We start from the raw sequence: 23,149 nt of genomic DNA on the forward strand, positions 1-23,149 counted from the left end.
CTCCACAAATGGCACAACGCCTCACTACCTCAGTGTGAAATGAACAGAATGATTCCAAACTTGTTTAAAATCACTAGGAAAAGTTTTAGTTTCAAAATAATTCTATTGCACACATGCAAAACTGGAAATACCCTCTTTACAAATGCTTGTCCCTGAAAGTTACCTATAATTTAGTCCTTTGCAAATCCAGTCTTATTTGATTACTCTAACACACACATCCATACTCCTTTACACACATACATGTCTCACATTCCCACTTCTATGATGTGTCCATTTTCCTTCTCTTACCTTTTACTTCTGCCTTTTCTCTCCTTAGCTATCAGTCTATCCATTCCTTGAAGCCCACATAACTCAACATATCCAAGAATCCAGTTGTCTAACCTGTTCTTCTATCTAGGAAGTAATGGGGGGAAAGGAAAGTACCCAGAGGATAAACAGTAAGAGTTTTATATAGGATTCCCCAGACAGCATTCCCACTGAGACCATCCACGGCTGTACCCAAGTTATAGCAGGATAAGGATCTGCATGCTAAATAGTTAGTCTTCTTTTGCTTTTTCCCACCCTGGGGTGTTAAATCCCCTGAACTTTTATTTTCTTCACAATGTTATTTTTTGAAAAATGTAAAAATTTCAACCATTTCTATGGTAAACTAAAGGGAACTTATCTATTCTTAGGGCAAAATAGCATAGAAGACCTAATTGTTCTCAGTTACATCATATGGTAGGAACACTGACTTAAGATGAAAGACTGATAGAGGCCTGTGAGCTAGAACAGAGAATAGGAATGGGGTGAGGGGGTAGCTGGGTTGTCAAGAGAAAGGAAAAGATGTAAGAACTCAGCGACTACAACAGTTTTAACCTCCTATTCCTTTCAAACCTAGGGTTCTATATTAGAGGTTACCTTAAAATAAGATTCTAAGTTAATTGCCTAACATATTCTTAGTCTTCCAAAAAAGTAGGAAGGAAAATACAACATTTTGGATTTATCAAGATACCACAATAAAAGAATCTGCATACCTTTTTAGCATCACCTAAGGGCAATTCTTAGAGTACTTATTTTAAGCAACTGTATAATTTAGCTTTTAAATTTCATTTTATTCTTTTATTTAATGTTCACTGAAGAGATGATGAATAAAAATGTTGTGCTTCCTGTCTTTGGTGTGTTTATGGTCTAAGAGAGTGACAGACAACAAATGATCATACAAACAAGTATACAATTACACAGAATATTGATTTCTATGGTGAAAACCATAAAGCACTATTTCTCTTCGAGTACGTATTTTAAGCAACTGTATAATTTAGTTTTTATACAAAAAAGCATAATGGAAGATCAAATTTAGATGAATCAGAAAACTCCAAATCCAGAGGATGAATATGGATTAGTCAGGTAGACCATAAAGGAGTTCCATTTCAGTAATATCGTGGGCTACAAATCCAATGAAATTACATCACTAAAAAGTACATAAAAATGTTAAACTACCTAACCTACTTTTTAATACATGGATGAGCTTACATGAAAGTAATGAGCTTACATAGAACTAGAAATTCTGAAGCCAGGAACTAAAAGGGAAATTTTCATTGACTAGCTTCTGGCTCCATATATCTTGAACCTTTCTTCTGTCAATCCACAAACTTCCAGTACTGGGAACCAAAGGACATATTCATTTTGGGATATAATCTCTGGCCTTTCACCTTTATTTGACAATAGCTGGGTAAACTGGCATTTCCTACACCAAGATGGCTAGCAATAGCTGGCCTACACATAAAGTGTGAAGCCAAATGAATTTCCTGTTATCAACACCCCCAAAATATCCATAGCCACTCCAAAATTACCTGACATGAAAGAAATCATGATGGACGGTAAATAAACATGGAAAAAAGACAAAAGTTTTAAATGTCTTTAAAACATTTTTTTTTCAATTTGAGTATAGTTGACATGCAATGTTATATTATTTTCAGGTGTATGACAGAGTGCATCAACATCTCCATATGTTATACTACGCTCACCACAAGTGTACCTATCATCTGTCACCATACACACTTTCAAAATATTGACTATATTCCCTATGCTGTAGCTTTTATCCTATGACTTATTTATTACATATCTCCCATTCCTCCTCACCCATTTTTGCCCATCCCCCTACCACACTTCCCTCTGGCCACCATCAGTGTATTCTCTGTATTTATAAGTTTGATTCTGCTTATTGTTTGTTTACTCATTTGCTTTGTTTTTTAGATTTCACATATGAGTGAAATCTTATGGTATTTGTCTTTCTCAGTCTGACTTACTTCCTTTAGCATAATACCCTCTAGGTCCACCCATGTTGTTGCAAATGACCAAAAGACAAACAAACAAAACAAAACACACACACACACACACACACAAAGCAAACAAAAACACCTCATCACTTTTTATGACTGCATAGTATCTCACCATAGACTTTTACACACACACACACATACACATACACACTACATACACCACGTTTTCTTTATCCATTCATCTATCAATGGACACTTAGGCTGCTTTCGTATCTTGGCTAAAAATAATAGTAAATAATGCTGCAATAAACATAGGGGTGCATATATCCTTTTGAACTAGTGTCTTTGTTTTCCCAGTAGTGGAATTATTGGATCATATGGTATTTCTATTTATAATTTCTTGAGGAATCTCCATGCTGTTTTCCACAGTGTCTGTACCAATTTACATTTCCACCAGCAGAGCATGAGGGTTCCTTTCTCTCTACATCCTCGTCAACACTTATTCCTATCTTTTTTTATTTTATCCATTTTAACAGGTATAAGGTGATAACTTATTGTGGTTTTGATTTTTATTTCCCTGTCAATTAATGATGTTGAGCACCTTTTCATGTGTCTGTTGGGCATCTTAATGGCTTTTTGGGAAAAATTTCTGTTCAGGCCCTCTGCACATTTTCCAATGTGATTGCCCCCTACCTTTTTTTGTGTGTGTGTGTTGAATTGTATACGTTCTTTATATATTTTGAATATTAACCCCTTATCAAAGATATCATTTGTAAATATCTTCTTCCATTCAGCAGGTTGCCTTTTTGTTTTGTTGATGGTTTCCTTCACTGTGCAAAAGCTTTTTATTTTGATGTAGTCCCAAGTTTATTTTTGCTTTTGTCTCTCTTGCCATAAAACACATATCTAGAAAAATATTGCTATAGCTGATGTCAAAGAAATTATTGCCTGTGTCCTCTTCTAGGAGTTTTATGGTTTCAGGTCTTACTATTAGGTCTTCATCCCATTTTGAGGTTTTCCTCATGTGTGTGTGTGTGTGTGCATGTGTATGGTATTAGAAAGTGGTCTAGTTTTGTTCTTCTACATATAGCTCTCCAGTTTTCTCAGCACCATTTGTTGAAGATACTGTCTTTTCCCCATTGTCTAGTCTTGCCTCCTTTGTTATAGATTGACTCTATAAGCATGGATTTATTTCTGTGCAAAACAAGACAAATGCACATGTAATCCCCTTCACCTATTTCACCCATCCCTACCCCCTCAACTTCTCCTCTGGTAATCCTTTGTTTGTTCTCTATAGTTAAGAGTCTGTTTTTTGGTTTATTCCTTTTTTCTCCTTTTTGTTTTGTTTATTAAATTCCATGTATAAGTGAAATCATGTGGTATTTGTCTTTCTCTGACTGGCTTATATCACTTAACATTATCTCTCTATATCCATCTATGTTGTTGCAAATGGCAAGATTTCACTGTTTTTTTTTTTTTTATGTAGATACTAACAAGTTTAAAAAAAACAAATATAGGCCCTGTTTTCAGGGAGTTCATACTCTAGTAGGGAAGACAAACACATAAGTCAGGCACAGGGTGATCATTTTATAATATAGATATAAATAGGCCACAGAAACCAGAAAGGATTTGGTATTGACATTTGTTCACATTAATACTACATAACCAACACAGAATTAATAATAAGAATTTTAAAAATATGCACACACCTTGATGCATAATATGATGAAAAACAGACCACGGGATTCAATAGGTCTACTTTAGGGAAGGGTTGGGGCAGGAGAGCAGTTAGGCTGCCTCAGAATCAAACATTATGCAAAGATTTTTTGTCATTCCTCTGACAAGGTTTTTCTGGAGAGAGGGGGAAATGTCAGAAAAGGGATATGGGGAGATTATTCTGATATCTCCATAGGCATCAATTATTCTCTCTGGGGGAAAAATGACAATAAAAAGATTACATTTGCATTGAAATGCACCAAAAAGTGTCACTTGGAAAGAGTAATGATAAAAAACAAAAAAGATTAGAAACTCACTGCCAAATTATTTAGTCAAAACTTAGACATTTCTAAAACAGTGAATGAAAGATGGCAGTATTATGAAAGGTTTGCAGTTAACACACTATAAATGTATTTTATTTTGCAGTTGGACAAAGTAATGGAAAAACATAAAGAATCTCATAGACGAATCCTGGAACAGCTTTTAATGGCAGAAAAATCCCATAGGCAAACTATCCTGGAATTGGAGGAAGAAAAGAGAAAACATAAAGAATACATGGAGAAGAGTGATGAATTCATAAGCTTACTAGAACAGGAATGTGAAAGGTAAGGCTACTTTGGACAAGACAATGATTCATTCTGCAAACTCTTAGTAACCTTTCATTATGGGTTCAACATTGTACTAGAGATACAGGGAGACAAGGATGAATATGACACAGCTTCTGCTCTTAAAGATCTCATGGTCCAGGGTGAGGAAAAGACATGTTTAAAGATAATTTCAAGATAATGCAAGAATAACCAGGTATGATAAAAACTATGGAAACATAAATGTTGGGCACCTAATTCTCCAAGGGAGTGCCCCGTGAAAGCCGCACAGAGGAGAGATTTCAGGGATCTAGTCCCTGTGCAAACAAGAATGGAAATTATATACAAGGCAGGGACAGAAATAAGTGTCATAGCATGGAGGTAAGAAAATAGTACGGGTAGCGAGGAACTACACATTATTACAGTATAGACTGTAATTGCAGGATAAGAAAAGGAAAGGCTAGCTACAAGTAGCTGGATTTTATACTGTTGGCAAGAAGGGGCAAATGACAAGTTGTGAGAAGAGGAACAAGTTGATCAGTATGCTTTCTTGAAGAACCATTAAGGCAACCTGGAGTAAAGATAGGAGGTTTAGATTTGGGGAGGGTATATATTCCAATGGACATTGGGGTTAGAAGAGGGTATGAACAAGAAATATTTATGATGTACAGTAAATACTAATGAGTGACTAATGAGACTGGAGAGCAGAGGAAGCAACACAAGAAGTTTTGAGAAGCACTCCTGGCTATTCACCAAGATACAAAATATAGGAATGGTGTACAGGTTTTTGTGGTGAAGAAGATGGTTAAAAAGTAGGGGCATGTCCTGTTTTAGACATGTTGAGTATGAGATACCTGGTGTATTCCAGTGTCCAGTGAGGGGAATGATATATCTAAACAGACAACATACAGTTGGAAGTATAGGTTTGGAAATGTTAGGGTGGTGTGGATCTGCTGGTGACAGCTAAAGCTATGAGTGTTGGTGTGGTGAGGAGAGAGAATTCTGAGAAGAGAATTCTAGAAAAATCAATGGCTGGCTGTTTCCTGGAGAAAAAGGGATCAAGGAAAGAAGATGAGAAAGAATGGTAGAGGGTTAGAAGTATCAGAAGAAAAAGAAAGCAAAGAAACCAAAGAAAGAATTTTCAGAAAGAGTGAGTAGTCAAATACCACCAAATAATACAGAAGCAGAGAAGAAAATGTCCCAGGAATTAGCAACAAGGAAGATACTGGGAAACTTAATGAGCTCTTTCAATAAAATAGTGAGGGCAGTAGCCAAATCACAAGGCTTTGAAAAATAAATAAGAAATGAGAATGTAGAAGCTTAAAATGTGATTATTCTGAGAAGCTTGGCTGCAAAAAAGGAGATTGGGTGGTAAACATTTTATAATCATATGAAGGGCAGATTATTTTGCTCCCTTTTGCCCCTCTGTTCTGAATCACTTAGAAGGTATGAACTTCCACGTGAAATACAAGGACAATTAAGGCTCTATATTGATAATATAAAGACAGGAAATAACCAATCTTTGCAATGTCGAATTATACTGAACTGTCATTTCACTTGTGAAATATATACTTCTTTTATGAGTTACAGAGCTAATGGTGCTGCATTCTAACAATCCAGAAAAATGCAGAAAAAAATAATTACTGACCTCTGTTTTCTAAAATATTAGTAGTCTTAGCTGCTTTTTCTAACTACTTGTAATTCATATTTTAGCTAGGTAACTGGAGTTACACGATAGCTAGGTTAATGGCAAACTATTATCTCTTTTCAATGCACTTTATAGTAGACACTTGGTCAGATTCCCAGAGAATCCATGGCCCTTACATCCAGTTACTTTTTTCCACATTCACCAGGAAGTTTGTTTTCTACTCAGTACATTGGGGGTGGGTGGGGGAGGCTCTTGTTACCTTGAGCCTCATGAACTTGAAATATCTTGAGGAGAAGATTAAAGGAGTATGAGAAGTTTGGCACCAAGGGAAGATTTGACTCAGACATTACAATGTAAGATTTGTTATTCAATGAGACAATGTTATATTAAATATTATTTCGAACCCCTGTGGTTTGGCACCCATGGCCTCATTTGGCCTCCACACTTACTTGGCACTAACTTGCTGAACACAGACACTTCCTTTCATCTTTCATTATTATGAACATTTACTGACCATGGTTAGAGTGCTGCCTGCCATAGAACAAAGAGGTACTGGTTGTCCCTGCCCAGGGGGCTTACCACATTAACAAAGAAGGCAAGATGATATGGATTTAGGGTAGGTATGTGGAGGGCTGTCTGAGGTACAGTTTTAATATGCATTGTTGTATCTCACTATCTTCTGGTTGAAGGCTTAGGAAGACTATCCAATAGTAATACTATAATGCTGGGAGGCAGATGATGAAGATTATTTAAACCAAAGGAGAGCAAAGAGAATGACACTGAGAAATGGGAACAGAAATTCAGTGGGAATAAAGGCCGTGGGCTAGAGGAAAAGGAAAACAGTGAGATAAATGTAAATTGTACCCTATGGAATCAATAAATTAAGAACAGCATGTCTACGGTATCGAAGGGGTTTACGGGGAAGAATTTAAAAGATCATGATTTTTAGCCTTTGAACACAAAGTTTCTTTGTCTTAAAGAAAAATGAAAGTGAACATACCATTACCAAAAATAGGAAAAAGTGACCAGAGGTGATTCTCATTCCCTGTGTAGCAGCCATTCCAGAAGATATGAGAATATTCACCTATTTCTGTTTGCCAAGGAACAGCTTCCAGATGGAACTCTTTGGATATGAGAATGTTAAGTGTATTCTCAACTCACATGATACACAGACAATTCTTCACCTACAACATCACAACTCCCATATCTTGGCTCTCTTGTCGTACTGGTCATTTCTGCTCCCCTGCCTTCAACAGGGAGACTCTGGGCCTCAGGATTTCCATCTGCTTTTGGGCCATTTGCATCAAAATATTACATGAAACCCACCTAACAAAACAAAGTGGGGAAAACTAATAATTCCAGGTAAATATACACAGAGGAGGTGCTTACATAAGAGTGAAATACCACTCATTTGTTTCATTCTCTGACAAGTGGCAAAACATGTGCACCATTAGTGAGTCCTTCTAACTTTAATGAGAGTACTTCCTCTTGAGCACACAGCCACTCTTCACAAAAGCAAGATGAACTTGTCTTAAGGGGTCAGAGAATAATGTTTACTTCCTTCCCCAAACAAAGTGATGTAAGCCACTCCCAAATCAGTGACCCTCAGTTCAGAGAAACAAAGATATCATAACCCCCATAAAAAGGGAGTTGGGTACGGATAACTATAAAGGACTATCTGATTGAAACTGAAAAAACACCGTGAATGTTTCACACTTGTTATGTGTTGGATAATATCTACTTGGAAATAAAATAAAAATTATGAAATACATGATTGAGATAAGTTAAAGAGACCTTAGAGGGTGAAATAATGGATTTCAAATTTAGGCTCAATTTCTGTATTTTCTTTGGAGAATTTGTTAAATGTGGAAAACCCTAAAGGAGACTGATGTCACAGGTTGAGTGGAGGCCAAAATGTTTGCCAAGTGATGTCGTTGTCGTAATCAGTAAACAATTGGTTTTCCCACTGAGGGAGGATGGGGGCAGGGATCAACTCAGGAAACCATTCCCAAGCATGTTAATGCAAAGTTTCCTTTGCTGTAATCTGTGCAGTTTGGGCTACCCGTAAGGTAATATTATCCACATTTCATGACTACTTTCTGTTCACTGACCAGCTTCAATGTGTGGATATGTGTGTCACTGATGACCTGAATTATGTACTTGGCTGAATTACAAGTGGAGTCTATGTGAAATGTTTTATACAAAAGCAATGCCAGTAATTTTTGACCTTTCTGGATGGCTTCACAGGAAAGCCAAAACAAAAATCACTTTTAGTCAGTACAATTTTGCAAAATTTTCCCATAAGTGAAATGCCAAATTTGTACTTTCAAAAAAGCTTGCATAATTTCTTTTTCCTTTTTCAGTTTCACTGGGGGAAAAGGCTGTAAAGAAAGAAAAAGTTTCCTTTTTTTGAAACCATGCCTTCTTTTTTATTTTATTTTTAAAATGTTATTTATTTATTCATGAGAGACACAGAGAGAGGCAGTGACATAGGCAGAGGAGAAGCAGGCTCCCTGTGGGGAGCCCTAAGCAGGACTCATCTCAGGACCCAGGGATCACGACCTGAGCAAAGGCTCAACCACTGAGCCACCTAGGTGCCCCACATTCTTTCTCAGAATACAAAAACAAATCATGTATATTAAACATACATGTTACTGCATTTCAGGCCTTGAAGTAACCACTAAAGTGGGAAACAAATACTGTTATGGCAACTCTGTATAAAAATGTGGCTTCACCCATGGATTATTTTTTTAAACCTTAAATTACTTTTCATAAATAACTTGGCTAAATAGGTTAGCATTTATATTCTAACTTTATAAAGCAGGAGTTCAAATGCTGGGCTTCTCAAAAGCCACACAGTGAGGAAGAAGTCACAGGTAGAATTAATTTCTTGTTCCTGTCCTGCCCAAGTGTTTATAGATAGAACAGTGGCTCAGAGGAAGAAGGGTCTTTGGAGGAAAGTCACCAGGGACCCAGCTTCAAGCAAGGGTTGCTGCCTTGACCACACCTTGGGCCAAGCCTTTTGCTGTTCAGGTTTTAATAAAGAACAGAGAACTTCTACCTCTCCTTTGACTGAGGAAACTTTATAAAGATTTCCATCATTAACCCTTCTCTATTATGACAGGCCTATTTTGCAGATTGGCATCAGAGAAGGTGACTGAAAAACTGAGCCATATTGACCTTCCTGTTAACTGAGGGTATTTGAGGACTTTTTTTTAAAGGTTTATTTATGTAAGTAATTTCTACACTCAGCGTGGGGCTGGAATGCAGGACCCCAAGATCAAGAGTCACATGCTTCTCCAACTGAACCTGGCATCCCTATATTTGAGTACTTTTATAGGCTTTTGTCAAAAGCATCAAATCGTCTTTTTAGAGGCCTTGGATACTTCCCTCAAATATATGTAAATGAATGAGTGTATTAATTTATCTCATTTTTTAGTTTAATGAGTTAGTTAGCTAATGTGTGTTGCATGTCATTCATTCATTTAATCAGTAAAAAAAAAAAAACAAAAAACAAAAAACAAAAAAACAAAACAACAACAACAATTAATCAACTGCCTGCTACATGCCAGGTCTTGCGGAAGATAATTAGGTGAAGGAGGTAGATGTGGTTTCCACCTATATAAAACCCTGACTAATTTGTGCATTTGTAAAGCAGAGACAGGGATGCAGACTTTAAGACTTGATACAGATGCTTCTAAGGTACTATGCAATCATGATGGATAGGAAAAAAAAGGCACCATTACAGTAAAATGACATAAAAACATGAAATGTTCAAGAAAATAGAACATTCAGGAGAAATCAACAAACACATTAAGCTAGAGTACTCTACTGGAGAATTCAATATTTTGCAACTATTGCCATTAGAATTTTTAGTTTCTTTGGTCTTAAATCTCAGCTTTTAAGACTATCCCATAAAGTATGACACAACGGGTATACTGTTTAAAAAATAAATAAACTAAGCCTACTTTAAAAAAATCATATTTAGAAAGCCAGCAGTTTTAAATTTCATGCACACTAAACTATTGTTGTAGAATACATTGTACTCAAATGCAATCATTTCCTTTCAGTTTTCTGGCAAGCATTTATATGTGTTACATATTCTCCAGACTATGTCTTGCAAGTAGTGAAATAGATGCCAGATCTCCATTTGACCTTTATCATGGGTATCCAGTTCTTTGTACGAACAAAATGGAGACCAACCACAAACATTTACTTTGGTATTACAATTCTACAGAGTATTACAATGTGATCAGCCTAGTATTCATACATCCCAGACCTAACATAGGATCTGGGCAGGGATGCAGAGAGATTAATTACCTCATAAAGGTACTGAACATAATTTAGGACTGTACATGATAACTTAGCTTTCAACAGATGTCACAAAATTCAGTGCTTTTCATATAACACCATTTAATTATAGAGGTCAAAATTCAGATACAGTAATGACACTGTGTTTTGATTGCTTTTCTCTCCTAGAAAGCTGAACCAAATTTTATAAATAATTTTAGGCATGTATTTGGATGTACAATGATTAGTAAATTTACTGTATTTTGCTACAAAGCAGTCAAAGAGTAAACTTAATAAACACAGCAAGGGATGAAGCAGGAACTTAGACATAGGGGACTCTGGTCTACAAATTAGATCTGTAGCTACTGTGTAATTTTGGGCAAATTCAATTTCTCCAATCTCATGTATAAAACAAATGGGACAGACCGTATGATGTGTGTTTCTCTTTTAGATCTAAATACTTGTGGTTTTATGATTGCTCTATTAAATAAGTACCTTTTACTTTAAGCCTATCATTCTGACTCATACTTTCAAAAGAGGTCAGTGAGAATGACAGTACCTCTACCAACTTCAAATCTCAGTCTGCATTTCCATTCTTAAAGGATGGCTAGACTTAGGTGCATCCTACTACTTCTCCAGTGTCACATATTCAAAACTGAACTTAGTATCATCTTTGCAAATCCAGGTCAATTTACGACCTTTCTATTCCTGTTAATGCTACTACAAAGAATTGATCAATCAAGTAACTAGAAAAAAAATTACAGAAGTCTCTGAATCTTGAATTTAAAGTAGGAAAGACCTAACAATCCAGACCAACTTTCAGATTTTTGAATTAAGAAAAGTGAAGCCCATCAGGTCCTAGATAAGAAATCACAACATCTTGCTGCTAAATAGTAGTAGAGCCAGACCAGAAGCTAGCTCTCCTGATAATATATTTGGTGCTACTCTCCCTAATTTCTGTTACTATATGCTCAAGTTTTGTGCTTGGTGTTGTGGAGGGTCCAGAAGAATTTTAAGACTTAATAATAATACAGTTGAAAAGAGAAGACACTCACAAATAGTATGTAGATGATTCAAAGAAGATTCAAGTGTTCAGTCTGTGGTACTGACACCACTGTTGCAATATTATCAAAGGTCAGACAAAAAAGATATTAAGGACTGTAATTATTCAACAGCTAGCTTAACCCTAGGAGAATGGAGGACATACAGTAAGCACTGGATAAACACATCCAACCGGCTCACAGCTACTAGTTTAACAGCCCTACAGAACAGGAAGCAAAAGACTGATTGTGGAAAGGCAACCTCAAACTTCTGTTCCACCGGGCTATAAAATACAAAGAAAAAGAAGTCATTACACTAGGTCAAAATGGAAATTTCTGCCTCATAAATGGAAATTAAGGTGAAACATGAGAATGAACCTGTATCCTGCATTTATAACTTGCAGGTAAATTTTCCTGGCAAGTGTATTATTCCCTCTTGAGAAGATAAAGCCAAACAGCTTTGGCCAGCTATGACAATAGAGATGCCTGGTATAAATGATGAGTAAATGAGGAGTAAACTTTACTGCACAAAAAAACCTTTTCTTGGAAGGGTGTAAGGCTATTGGAGTTAAGAAGTATAAACTCTGGAGTTAGAATAACAAAAGTCTAAGCCATGGTCCCATCCTCTCAGTAGCTATTTGACCTTGAACAAAGTACTTAACCTACTTAATCTCAGTTTCTACTCATTATTTATAACTAAATGGTATGGATCTGATAGGTTCTTGGAATTACTAAATTATAAAATGCTTAGAAAGTGCTAAGTATGGTGTCTAATATGGAGGAAGTACTCAATAATAAGCATTAGAATCTTTCTTCAAATCAGCCTTTCTATAAAGTAGTTTATTTACATACTCAGTGCCACTATGGGCATTTTTTTTTTTTTATTTTCAGTAAGGCATTTAATTAGACCAATACTGACTGAGTGGTAAGAACATGATGATGAACCAAAGCTTTCAAGGGGGCATACCCTTCAGTATTGGAGACAGACATAAAAACAGTGCAATGTTGTGTTATAGGTGTGATGACAACAGAGAACACAGAGACTGCACAAAAGAGGGATCATTCTCTAGGGCTGCTTATATCTTCTTTCCTTCAGAGTAGGGTAAATGCCCTAATGATCTAACACCGTAACACTGAGCTGAGTAATACAGTGCTCAAAGAAATTTTTTTTTCTTTTAACCTATCAAGAACTATTTTCCCCTTTTGGAAATCATTTTGCTTAGAAAAAACAGAAATGTTAATGCAATGATATTATGAAGAGCACAGGCTAGCATATATGCATAATTAACTCATGTAGTATCGCAGTTTTTAAGTGCACCAGAAGATTCCAATGCTCCTCTGGCCTGCCAATGTTTAAGATCCCCACACAATCACATTTTCTGGCCTAAAATGATTGTGAAAAATCAAATATTCCCACAATCAGGTAAGGGGGGAGGGTCTACATTTGATTTGTTTAGTTCACAATTTCCCCTGCAGGGTCCACAGTATTAAGAAGTACAAAAAATATGTGTTGAATAAGTGACTGAGATGAAAGAAAAGTTGTTATAATTTCATCTATTATTTTACATCAATATCTTATTATAAATTAGCTTCTGGATTAATTCCCTTCACTTAGTCCAGCTTTGGAGATTAGTATATATTAAAAATATGTCAGTTTTTATAGGTAAAGCAGAAAAAGCTTGAGAGCTTTGGGATTGTCTCAGAGAGAGCAAATTTGTATAAAAGAAGGCAAATCCTTTATCAAAGCACTGGAGGAAAAAAGGATCTTAAAAGGGATTTTCAAAGTCGTTGATTTTCAACTGTTAAGTTGAAAAACAGGAGAAACATTAACTACAAAAAAAGCTAAAAATAACTCAATTCATACTTTTCACAGTTTTTGTATTCTATAGTCACTAATAAAAACATCATGAATGTTCTCCTAAATCACCAACTGTACACCATAATTTTTAAGAGTATGACTTTTGCTATATCATACAGACTTAATTTATTTAACAAATTCCCTCTTGTGGGCATTTAGATACCTTCCACTCTTTCACTTTTATAAGGAACACTATGACTAATAGCCTCATACTTCAATTAATTTTTACACCTTCTTAATTCTTCCCTTAGAATAATAAATCCTTAGATGTGGGTCAAAAGTTATGAACCTTGGGCAGCCCAGGTGGCTCAGCGGTTTAGCACCGCCTTCAGCTCAAGGCATGATCCTTGGAGACCCAGGATCGAGTCCCACGTCGGGCTCCCTGCATGGAGCCTGCTCCTCCCTCTGCTTGTGTCTCTGCCTCTCTCTCTCTCTCTCTCTCTCTCTCTCTCTCTCTCTCCCCCTCTGTGTCTCTCATGAATAAATAAATAAAATGTTTTAAAAAAAAAGTTATGAACCTTTTAAGGATTCTGAAAACTGTAGCTAATTTGTCCTCTATAAATAGATTATTTATATTATTACTAGCAATGAAGGAGTGTACCCATTTCTTAAGACTGTTTCTGTTTGCTTTTTCTCTGAAAGGTCTGAACCCTCCTTTCTCTAATACAATCAATCCCATGCCAAGCTTGAGAGTTCAAATCCAGGATCTTTGCTCGCCTTTCCCATGACATGATAGATTCAACAATAGTTCATAACACCTAAAGTACTGGCCTTCCATGGTCCTGACAAGTTTGATTTGTTTAACGTTGTGGAATCCAAAATTTACTTTGTCAAGTTCTGCTTCTAAAAATTCAGTTGATTTGAAGTGTGCGACAATTTCATATCAATTTCTTCTGTTTAACTCAATTTCTACTTGCAAATCTCACTTCCTCACATTTCCTATTTATTATGCGATTCATTTATGTCCACAGCCATTTCCCCATTTATTTTAATGAATTTCCCAGTAATAGCTTGAAATATTTGAAATGCCTGAACAATCGTAACTTATATTTCTTCAGAAGATGTTTCAGAAGCAGTGCCTGCATGGCTCGGTCAGTTAAGCATCAGACTCTTGATTTTGGCTCAGGTCATGATCTCAGGGTTGTGGGATAGAGCCCTTATTGAGCTCCACGTTGGGCTCCATGCAGAATCTGCTTGGGATTCTCTCTCTCCCTCTCCCTTTCCCTCTGCCCCTCCTCCACTTGTCCAACCTTCTCTCTCTCAATATATGAAATTTTTCTTTTTTTTAAAAGGGAGAAAACCTGAGCTGAAATCAAAAGTCGGATGCTTAACCAACTGAGTCACCTAGGTGCCCTGTTTTTTTGTTGTTGTTGAGTAAATATGACATTCAAGGCATATCATGCCATAACAGACACTGGAATATATATAGCAAGGGAACAACACAGAAAAAAGAGAATCACATGTGTTGTTCTACAGTCATACTTTCAAACATGATAGTTTAAGCTGTTAGGATAGCATTTAGATTAAATGAATGGTCTTTTACACGTTTATCTATAGAGACACAGATGGAGAACTCCTGTGGCTTCTTCATGCAGAAGAATTCAGTGGCTTATTTTCACCATTCTTTTGAGGGCTAAGGTTTTTATCAATAAACAAAGTGAGAGGCACAGAATAACAAAAACGTTGGAAAGAAAAAAAAAATCACTCCTTAATTTTCATCTGTGTTGAATTCTGAGTGAGTCATGCCTCAATAATAACAAAGCAGAGCAAATCAGATAAAACTTCATCACAAAAAACCTCTGGATGGCAGGAACTGAATTTTAAACTGGAAGAGTTTAATCTTGAAACATGCTTCCCTGACTCCTTGAAATAGGCCAGCATTTTTTTCAGACTTATTTTGTTTGTTAGGGAAATGTGTGGGGCAGTCACTTAATTCCTACTTTCAGTTCCAGAAAGAAATCTCAGGAATCCAAGGAGATTTGTGGTTTCAGAACGAACTTTTCTTGCACCATGGCTAAGATGAGCCCTTATAACCCAGCAAACTGTGCAAAGGACCCCAAAAAACTTGGTTAGTTTCTTTGTACTTTGAGATATATATAGATATAGATATAGATAGATATAGATATAGATCTATCTCAAAGATGGGGATGTGGAAAGACTAAATGTACAAATAGACAATCCAGATGAATCCATATTCTAAAATGTTTCAGAAACAATGCTCAAATTCTGCTTTTATTAAACTGATGATATTCATTACTAATTATTTTCATTTAAAAATATCTGAAACTATGGGGATCCCTGGGTGGCGCAGCGGTTTGGCGCCTGTCTTTGGCCCAGGGCGCGATCCTGGAGACCCGGGATCGAATCCCACGTCAGGCTCCTGGTGCATGGAGCCTGCTTCTCCCTCTGCCTATGTCTCTGCCTCTCTCTCTCTCTCTCTCTCTGTGACTATCATAAATAAAAATTAATTAAAAAAATAAATAAAAATTAATTAAAAAAATAAATAAATAAAATAAAAAAATTTAAAAATAAAATATCTGAAACTAAAAGGGTAAAGGGTAAAGGAGAGGGACGCAGTCCTCAACCTCAAAGGCCTTCTGGGGCCAGCAGGGTAAGGCAAATGAGAGGAATAGGCTGGATATACACAATAAGGGAACGGTGGAGACCTTCAGAACCTGCAAAGCTCCATCTAGTCAGCTTTCTGGAAAAAAAAAAAAAATCACTTCAATATCACCAATAAATAAGAAACAGATCCTATAACACAGTTGATCCAGAAATGGAGAAAATGGAGAAGCCAGATTTGAGAAGTCCAGCTTTGGAGAATAGGATATAATATATAAGTATATATATATACACATATATACTTATATATATATATACTTATATATATTATATATATACTTATATATATAAGTATACATATATAAGTATATATTATATATATACTTATACATATATATACATATATATTATATATATACTTATATATTATATTTATATATTATATATACTTATATATATTATACATATATATATAAAATGAGGAAAGAGGACAAATGGACAAATGTTCTTTGGACACTCTAACAGAAGATATACACTGAATCAAAAGGATAAGCACTGGACACAATACAGATGATACAAACAAGCCTGTTTATCATGGCTTCTTGTCTGTCTTCTTCCCACTTACACACTGGTGTGTAAGCTCCATGAGAGCAGAGACAGCTTGTTTTGTTTATCTCTGTAGCCTTAGCCCCTCATAGTGAGTGCCCAATTAGTATCTACAGAATAAATAAATGTATTACTCTCTCCAAATACAGTTACTAAAGTGTACACTGTAATTGGTAGCAGCAGCTTTAGGGACTTCAAAGGAGCTGCTGGTTTTAGTGGAGACTTCTCCCAAAGATGCTTGGCTCTGTGGTGGCAAGAATAGAAATGAGTTATTCTTCTTTGTGCTTCTAAGTGTTTTTATATTGACCCATAGATAGGAACTTCCTCCCACCTTTTCTACACTGATAAGTGAATACAGAAACATTAAATTTCTTCAAAAATCAAATATATGTATGTAAATATATTTTAAAAAACCCTAAAAATAAAATGATAACAGGGGTACAACCAGCAAAATCAATATTGTGAGAAGTCTGTGTAACAAACAATCTGGTTCCACTAACAAATAATGTACATAATGTGCAAAGAGAAAATACCAAGGGGAATTTATAAGTTAAAAGAAATTTAGACATTTCCATCAAGTATAATGGAAGATATTATTTGAATCTTAATTTGAAGACACTATAGAAGGAGGAAAATCTGTATCCTGGAATATTTCAGAATATGAAAGAATTATTTCTAAAGTTAGGTGTGTTAATGGTATTGTATATTTAAAAAATCCTTATGTTTCAGTCTGAAAATATTTTAGAATGATAGAATGTTTGGGACTTGCTTCAAAATAATTTAGAGTGGGAGCATAGTGTGGGGGAGGAAAAATAATTTTCCCTCTATCTTTCTGAGTTCTTGGATGAGCACTTCTGTAATAAAAGACAGGTTAACAAGAGAAAAACTAAACTGAAGTTTATTAACATGAATGCCTCAAGTATATACATGGGAAATAACCAGGGAAAATGAGTAACTCTACAAGATAACTTGAGCTGGAACTTTAAATACCATCTTCAGCTAAAAGCAAAAGACAGGTGGGAGGAGGACAACTCATTAAGAACAGTTATCAGAAAAAGCAAAAGGAAAGGTCTGTTATGCAGAATTAAGTTAGTGCCTTCTCCACTGATAAGACTTCTTTTGATTTAATCATCCTTCTCTTTGTGGCACTGAGAGGAAGATACTCTTACAAATAGAGAATTCCCCCATAAGTATAAATTTCTCTTACAAAAGGTTAACTTTACTCTTGTTTTCAGAACCTCTGCATCTGCTGTTTCTCAAAATAATCAATTCAAGGGATCCCTGGGTGGCGCAGCGGTTTGGCGCCTGCCTTTGGCTCAGGGCGCGATCCTGGAGACCTGGGATCGAATCCCACATCGGGCTCCCAGTGCATGGAGCCTGCTTCTCCCTCTGCCTGTGTCTCTGCCTCTCTCTCTCTCTCTGTGACTATCATAAATAAATAAAAATTAAAAAAAATAATCAATTCAAAATAATCCTTATGCCAAAGAGGCATATTTTGGAATGGCATATTCTGCTAACCTTCAGTAGGGTGGTACAGAAGAAACAAGACTGGTCAGGAGTTGATAATTATTGAAGCTGCATGAGGAACACATGATGGTTAATTATGCTATTATCTCTAATTTTATATGTGTTTGAAATAACTAAAAAGTAAGTGAACAAATAATACATGAAAATAGAAAATTTAAAATGAACAGAAAAATATAAAATGAAAATTAAAACCTTCCTTCCATTTCACTTCCTACTCCCCAGAAGTAATCCATAGCTAACAGTTTCCTGTTCATTTTTCTAAAAAATTATTGTAAGCCTGTATCAGTAATTCATGAAGGAGATCATACTATATATTTCCTACCTTTTTTTAAGTGGCTGCATATTATTTCATTTTATAGATGCAGTTCATTTAGCCAGGCCCTAGATATGGGCGTTAGATTATATTCCCTTTTTGGGAGGCTATTAAACATTGTTCAGTGAATTGACTCTCAATGACTTCAGATGCCTCTTAATTCCAATTTTCTTTCAGAAATAAGTCAGTCATTGATAACTTTTGTGTTTTTGCTTTTTGAATAATAAGAAACTAAAACCCACAAGGAAAGAAGCCTTTATGCAGGACCCTGCAGACATCACAGAAGATTGTAGTGGTGATGTGGGGGGGGTGGGCAGCACTGACACTTGTAGAGTCAGGTTTACAGATCCTACCCAAGTTCTTGTTAGCACCTTCCCCAGAGGCCTTCGGCTCTCTAGCAGAACAAAGCTGTAAAAGCAAAAGAAGCAGGGATTTGATCCAAGAGCACCAGTTCCTGTAGTTCAAATGAAAATTATACATATCTGCAACATTGCCTGATGAAGTGAACAAAATGACCACTAATGAATCAATGCAGCAAAAGATGACATACACTTTCTTTATGTTTCCCTAAATACAAGGGATGATGCTTATTTGGATGGAGTACTGCCACTGAGGTGAAGGACATGATCTATGAATTCCAAATTGTCCCTAAATATTTTCTGAAGAATCAGAAATCAACCAAAATAAAAGGTAAAACTATTATGAACATGTCAGTCATTGTCCATCTATGGCCACTTTCTTCTTTCAGAGAAAATTATATAGATAACTTGTTTCTTTTCTAAACTACTCTAAATTTTACAATAAGACTATAGATCTTAACAGATAAGTTTTAATATGCTAATACATACAGTTGACAGATGAAATAAATTTTGTCTTCAAAATATCAAATTAAGATAGGAGATATAAAACACATAACGTAGCATATAAAATCATCATAAAAGGGCTGACTGGCTAGCTTGGTCCATACAGTGTGTGGCCTTTGATCTCAGGGTTGTAAATTCAAATCCCATGTTGGGTGTAGAGATTACTTAAAAATCAAATCTTTTAAAAAAAGTCACAATAAAAACTTAGATCTAGGCATAGATCAAATACAATACTACAAAATAAAACTAGTGCTTTGCCTTTTAAGAAAGATGAACAATCTCTGAACATCTTTTGCTTTGGCAATTAAACTAATAGAATGATAATATTAATGGTAATAAGATCTTATGAAATCCACTAAAAAATCTACTAGAACTAATAAATGAGCTCAGCAAAGTTGCAGTATTTAAGATTGATATACAAAAACCATTTGTATTTCTGTACAGTAGCAACAAGCAAACTGAAAATTAAAGTAAGAAAACAATTCCATTTATAATAGCAGCAAAAAGAAAAATAAAATAAACATTTGGGAATAAATTAAACAAAAGAAGACTTGCACTCTTTTTTTTTTTTAAGACTTGCACTCTTAAACTACAAAACAGTGTCAATAGAAATTTAAGAAGACCTAATAAATGGCAAGACATCACATATTTATGGATCAAAACACTTCATATTGTAAAGATGGTAATACCTCCCAGACTGATCTAGAGATTCAGTGCAATCCCTGTCAGTCAAGTTATATCCTTTCAGTTTTGTTTAGCCATAAAAAAGATAAAACTATAAATGATAATGGATATTTCTCATGATATAGGTTAGCTGTTTTCCTAAAATTTACATAGGAAGGTGCTGTAATGCCAAATCATACTCAGGAACCAAGGGATAGAGACTTGGAAATAGGCTATTGGGGATATCCCAAAGGGAAATGATGAAAGGCAAATGACCATTTTGGAGGGAAGAAAAGGAGAAAGAGCATTTTTGTTCTATATAAGAAAAAGGGGTACCTGTCATCCATTTGCTCACTCATTGACATTCATTTAACTTAACACTGTGCATGAAACTAAGAACTGGGAAGAAAATAAAGAGTAGGATACAGATTCTGTCTCTGAGGCCCCCGTAGAAAGCATAAGTAGTATGAAGGTAGGTAAAAGTGAACTGCAATTGAAGCGCATACAGAGTACTCAGGGATCCTATCTGAGACATGGATTAATTAGTTCTTCATGGAGGGAATGGGAAGGCACCGCATCAGAGAGCAATTAGCTTGATGTCTGAGTAGACTCATCAGGCAGAGAAGAAGGGAAAGGATATTTCAGGCAGAAAATTGCACTCAAAAGTACAAAGGAGTGAAAAAGACAAGTCTGTGGAATTCTCTGTCGAGGATGAGTAGTTGAGGGCTAGACCATGTGCCATTACCCCAAGTTTCCTCTTCATCCTAAGACCAAGAAAAATGTGTTATGCAGAAAAGTTTCAACCCACCATTGGAAATTTGTCAGAGCACCCACAGCACACACAAAGCATTATGTTAGGTGTGTCCAGAGTCAGTTTGGAAAAAGCATAACAACAATAATAATATTAACCACAAATAACCAGAAAACTTCAACTATAAGCAAAATACCAAGGAGGATAAGGCCTTCGGAAATTGATTCCATGTTCTCTATCACGGTACCACTTCCTGATAAAGACTTACTTCACAGCAAAATGGGATTGGAGAAGTATGTGTTCATTTGGCTAAAGTAAATGGAAAAACTCATTCCATCCTAAGTCCCAGAAAAAGAGGTGTGAGTGTGCACTATGCTACCCAATGTCTTTGGCCTGGCCTAAAATTGGTTAATTACAGTAACATGTGAACAAATGACAATGCGATAGAACTAACCAGAAAAGAGAAAGGAACAGGGGTGTCTATTTATTTTGATGGTACCCTGAACTCTGCCAAGAAGACATTCCAATCTCCATCCCTTCATCCTTGAAAAGAGCTACTCAGCAAACCTTATCACCTTCTTAGAGATCCCTGTGGCTCAGCGGGTGAGCGTCTGCCTTTGGTTCAGGGTGTGATCCTAGAGTCCCAGGATCGAGTCCTGCATCGGGGTCCCTGCAGTGAGCCTGCTGCTCCCTCTGCCTGTGTTTCTGTCTCTCATGAATAAATAAATACAATCTATTTTTTTTTAAAAAAGAGAATATCATCATCTTAGAGAATATCACTATCTTTGGCCATTTTAGGAGTTGCCCCCAAATCTGTTGAGCAAGCTGGATTTAAAAAAATAACTTGAGTTCCGAACATCTGATGTTTTAATCTTCAAAATGGACAGAAATATTCTTGCTATCTCCTTGCACAAGGGCTCACTAAAAAAAATGTGAATTAACTATTTGGGCAAGAATTTGTGACCTAATGATCAAAAGTGAAATACAAGCCCAGTAAAATGTTTATTTAAACATGGGGATAATATCTAAAATTACAGAGCACTGCTTTTATCAACTGAAGGGCACAGACTAATAATATTTCCCAGATTACCTTTAAAAATTATTTCCTTTAAGAATGGGAAGGGGTGCTATTTGTGACACCATGGATGGACCTTGAGGATGCTAAGTGAAATACGCCAGACAGAAAAAGACAAATACCACAAGAGTTCACTTACATGTGCAATCTAAAATACAAAACAAAACAAAACCCAGAGTCATAGATACAGAGAATAAATTGCTGGTTGGGGGTTGGGTGACAAAATGGGTAAGGGGATCAAGAAGTATAAACTTCCAGTTATAAAGTAAGTCATGGAGATGTAATACACAGCAATGAAGGAAAATAGTCAATAATATTGTATTAACTTTGTATAGTGATAGGTGGTAACAAAACTTAACATTATTTTGCAATGTATACAAAAGGTAAATCACCATATTGTACACCTGAAATATAACACTGTATGTTAATGATACCTCAATTTAAAAAAGTAAATAGACAAATTAGGGAAGAAGACCAAAGTTCAAAGTAAAATAACTGTTAGTGGCACAGGGTATTGGGTACAGTCGCCTATGCCATTTCACCCAGCACCTAACAACTGTGAAGACACATGTTTGTTTATTTTGAAAGCTCTTAGTGATAGGAAGATTTATTAGAGAAATGAAACACTTCACCCCTAAAAGCTCACAGAACTCTGTTTTTGTTGCATTAGTCTCGCCAGGAGAATTCTGAATGTGTTTGCATTCTATCAGTCGGCAGTGTGAGTCAGCCTGTCCCAAACCGGTTTTCTAACCAGAAAACTGAGAAGTTTGATGACACATTTAGGTAAACATGCTCACTGGATGAAGTTATTTAAAATTTTATAGCTTTTTAATCCTCTCTAAGCCTCTGAAATCCATACAGGTTTTTAGAGAAGATTTAAGTTCATATGAGTCAAAGACTAGAAATTATATGTAAACCAACTCTATTAAGAATTCCATGAGTTCTGAACAACTAAGAATATCTAATATTTGAAAGAGCTATGAGGGTAATCTGACCCCAAAATGAAGCCTTTAACTGTTAACTAATCAACCTTATTTCTAATTGAAATTTCAGCTCAAAATATTCTTCTTACCCCAAGAACTGAAATTTCTCATCCATTCCGGTCAGATGACGACAGCTCTTCGTTGACAATGATAAATGAACTCTGACTGCAAATGGTTCACTAAAGTGTAAGACTTGTAGACCACGACTCTCATCACCTACTCTCCAGGCAGTCTGAGAATTCAATCGACAGTGGAATGCAAACATAATCAAAATGTGGCAAAATATAAGTCAAAGTTACTTAAATTAACTAGAACTGATAGCAGCTCTCAGGGTTAACAAAAATTTGCAGAATTATGGTCTTTTTAATCCATATAGATGAAAAGCATACAACACATGGACCCAAAGATT

General features: G+C 35.9%; 2 protein-coding genes across 18 annotated transcripts in view; one reads left to right on the forward strand and one right to left on the reverse strand.

Annotated features, from left to right (window-relative positions):
• The window catches only part of CMSS1 (cms1 ribosomal small subunit homolog), a 375,896-nt gene that overhangs the window by 256,970 nt on the left and 95,777 nt on the right, over positions 1–23,149 (reverse strand). The window contains exon 1 of one of the 9 annotated variants that reach the window (XM_077884182.1): positions 22,830–22,872. The exons of the other annotated variants lie outside the window; for them this stretch is intronic. Within the exon in view, the coding sequence (XP_077740308.1) occupies positions 22,830–22,851 (22 nt within the window). The 5' untranslated portion in view covers positions 22,852–22,872. Of the gene's footprint in view, positions 1–22,829; positions 22,873–23,149 lie in introns of those variants that run through there. 9 annotated transcript variants of the gene reach the window in all.
• FILIP1L (filamin A interacting protein 1 like) overlaps positions 1–23,149 on the forward strand; it is a 295,693-nt gene that overhangs the window by 183,984 nt on the left and 88,560 nt on the right. For all 9 annotated transcript variants that reach the window (XM_077884161.1, XM_077884160.1, XM_077884163.1 and 6 more), the window contains one exon: positions 4,404–4,582. In XM_077884161.1, coding sequence (XP_077740287.1) covers positions 4,404–4,582 — 179 coding nt within the window. The remainder of the gene's footprint in view (positions 1–4,403; positions 4,583–23,149) is intronic.

The sequence above is a fragment of the Canis aureus genome, chromosome 35 (genome assembly GCF_053574225.1).
Source record: "Canis aureus isolate CA01 chromosome 35, VMU_Caureus_v.1.0, whole genome shotgun sequence".
Lineage (NCBI taxonomy): Eukaryota > Metazoa > Chordata > Mammalia > Carnivora > Canidae > Canis > Canis aureus.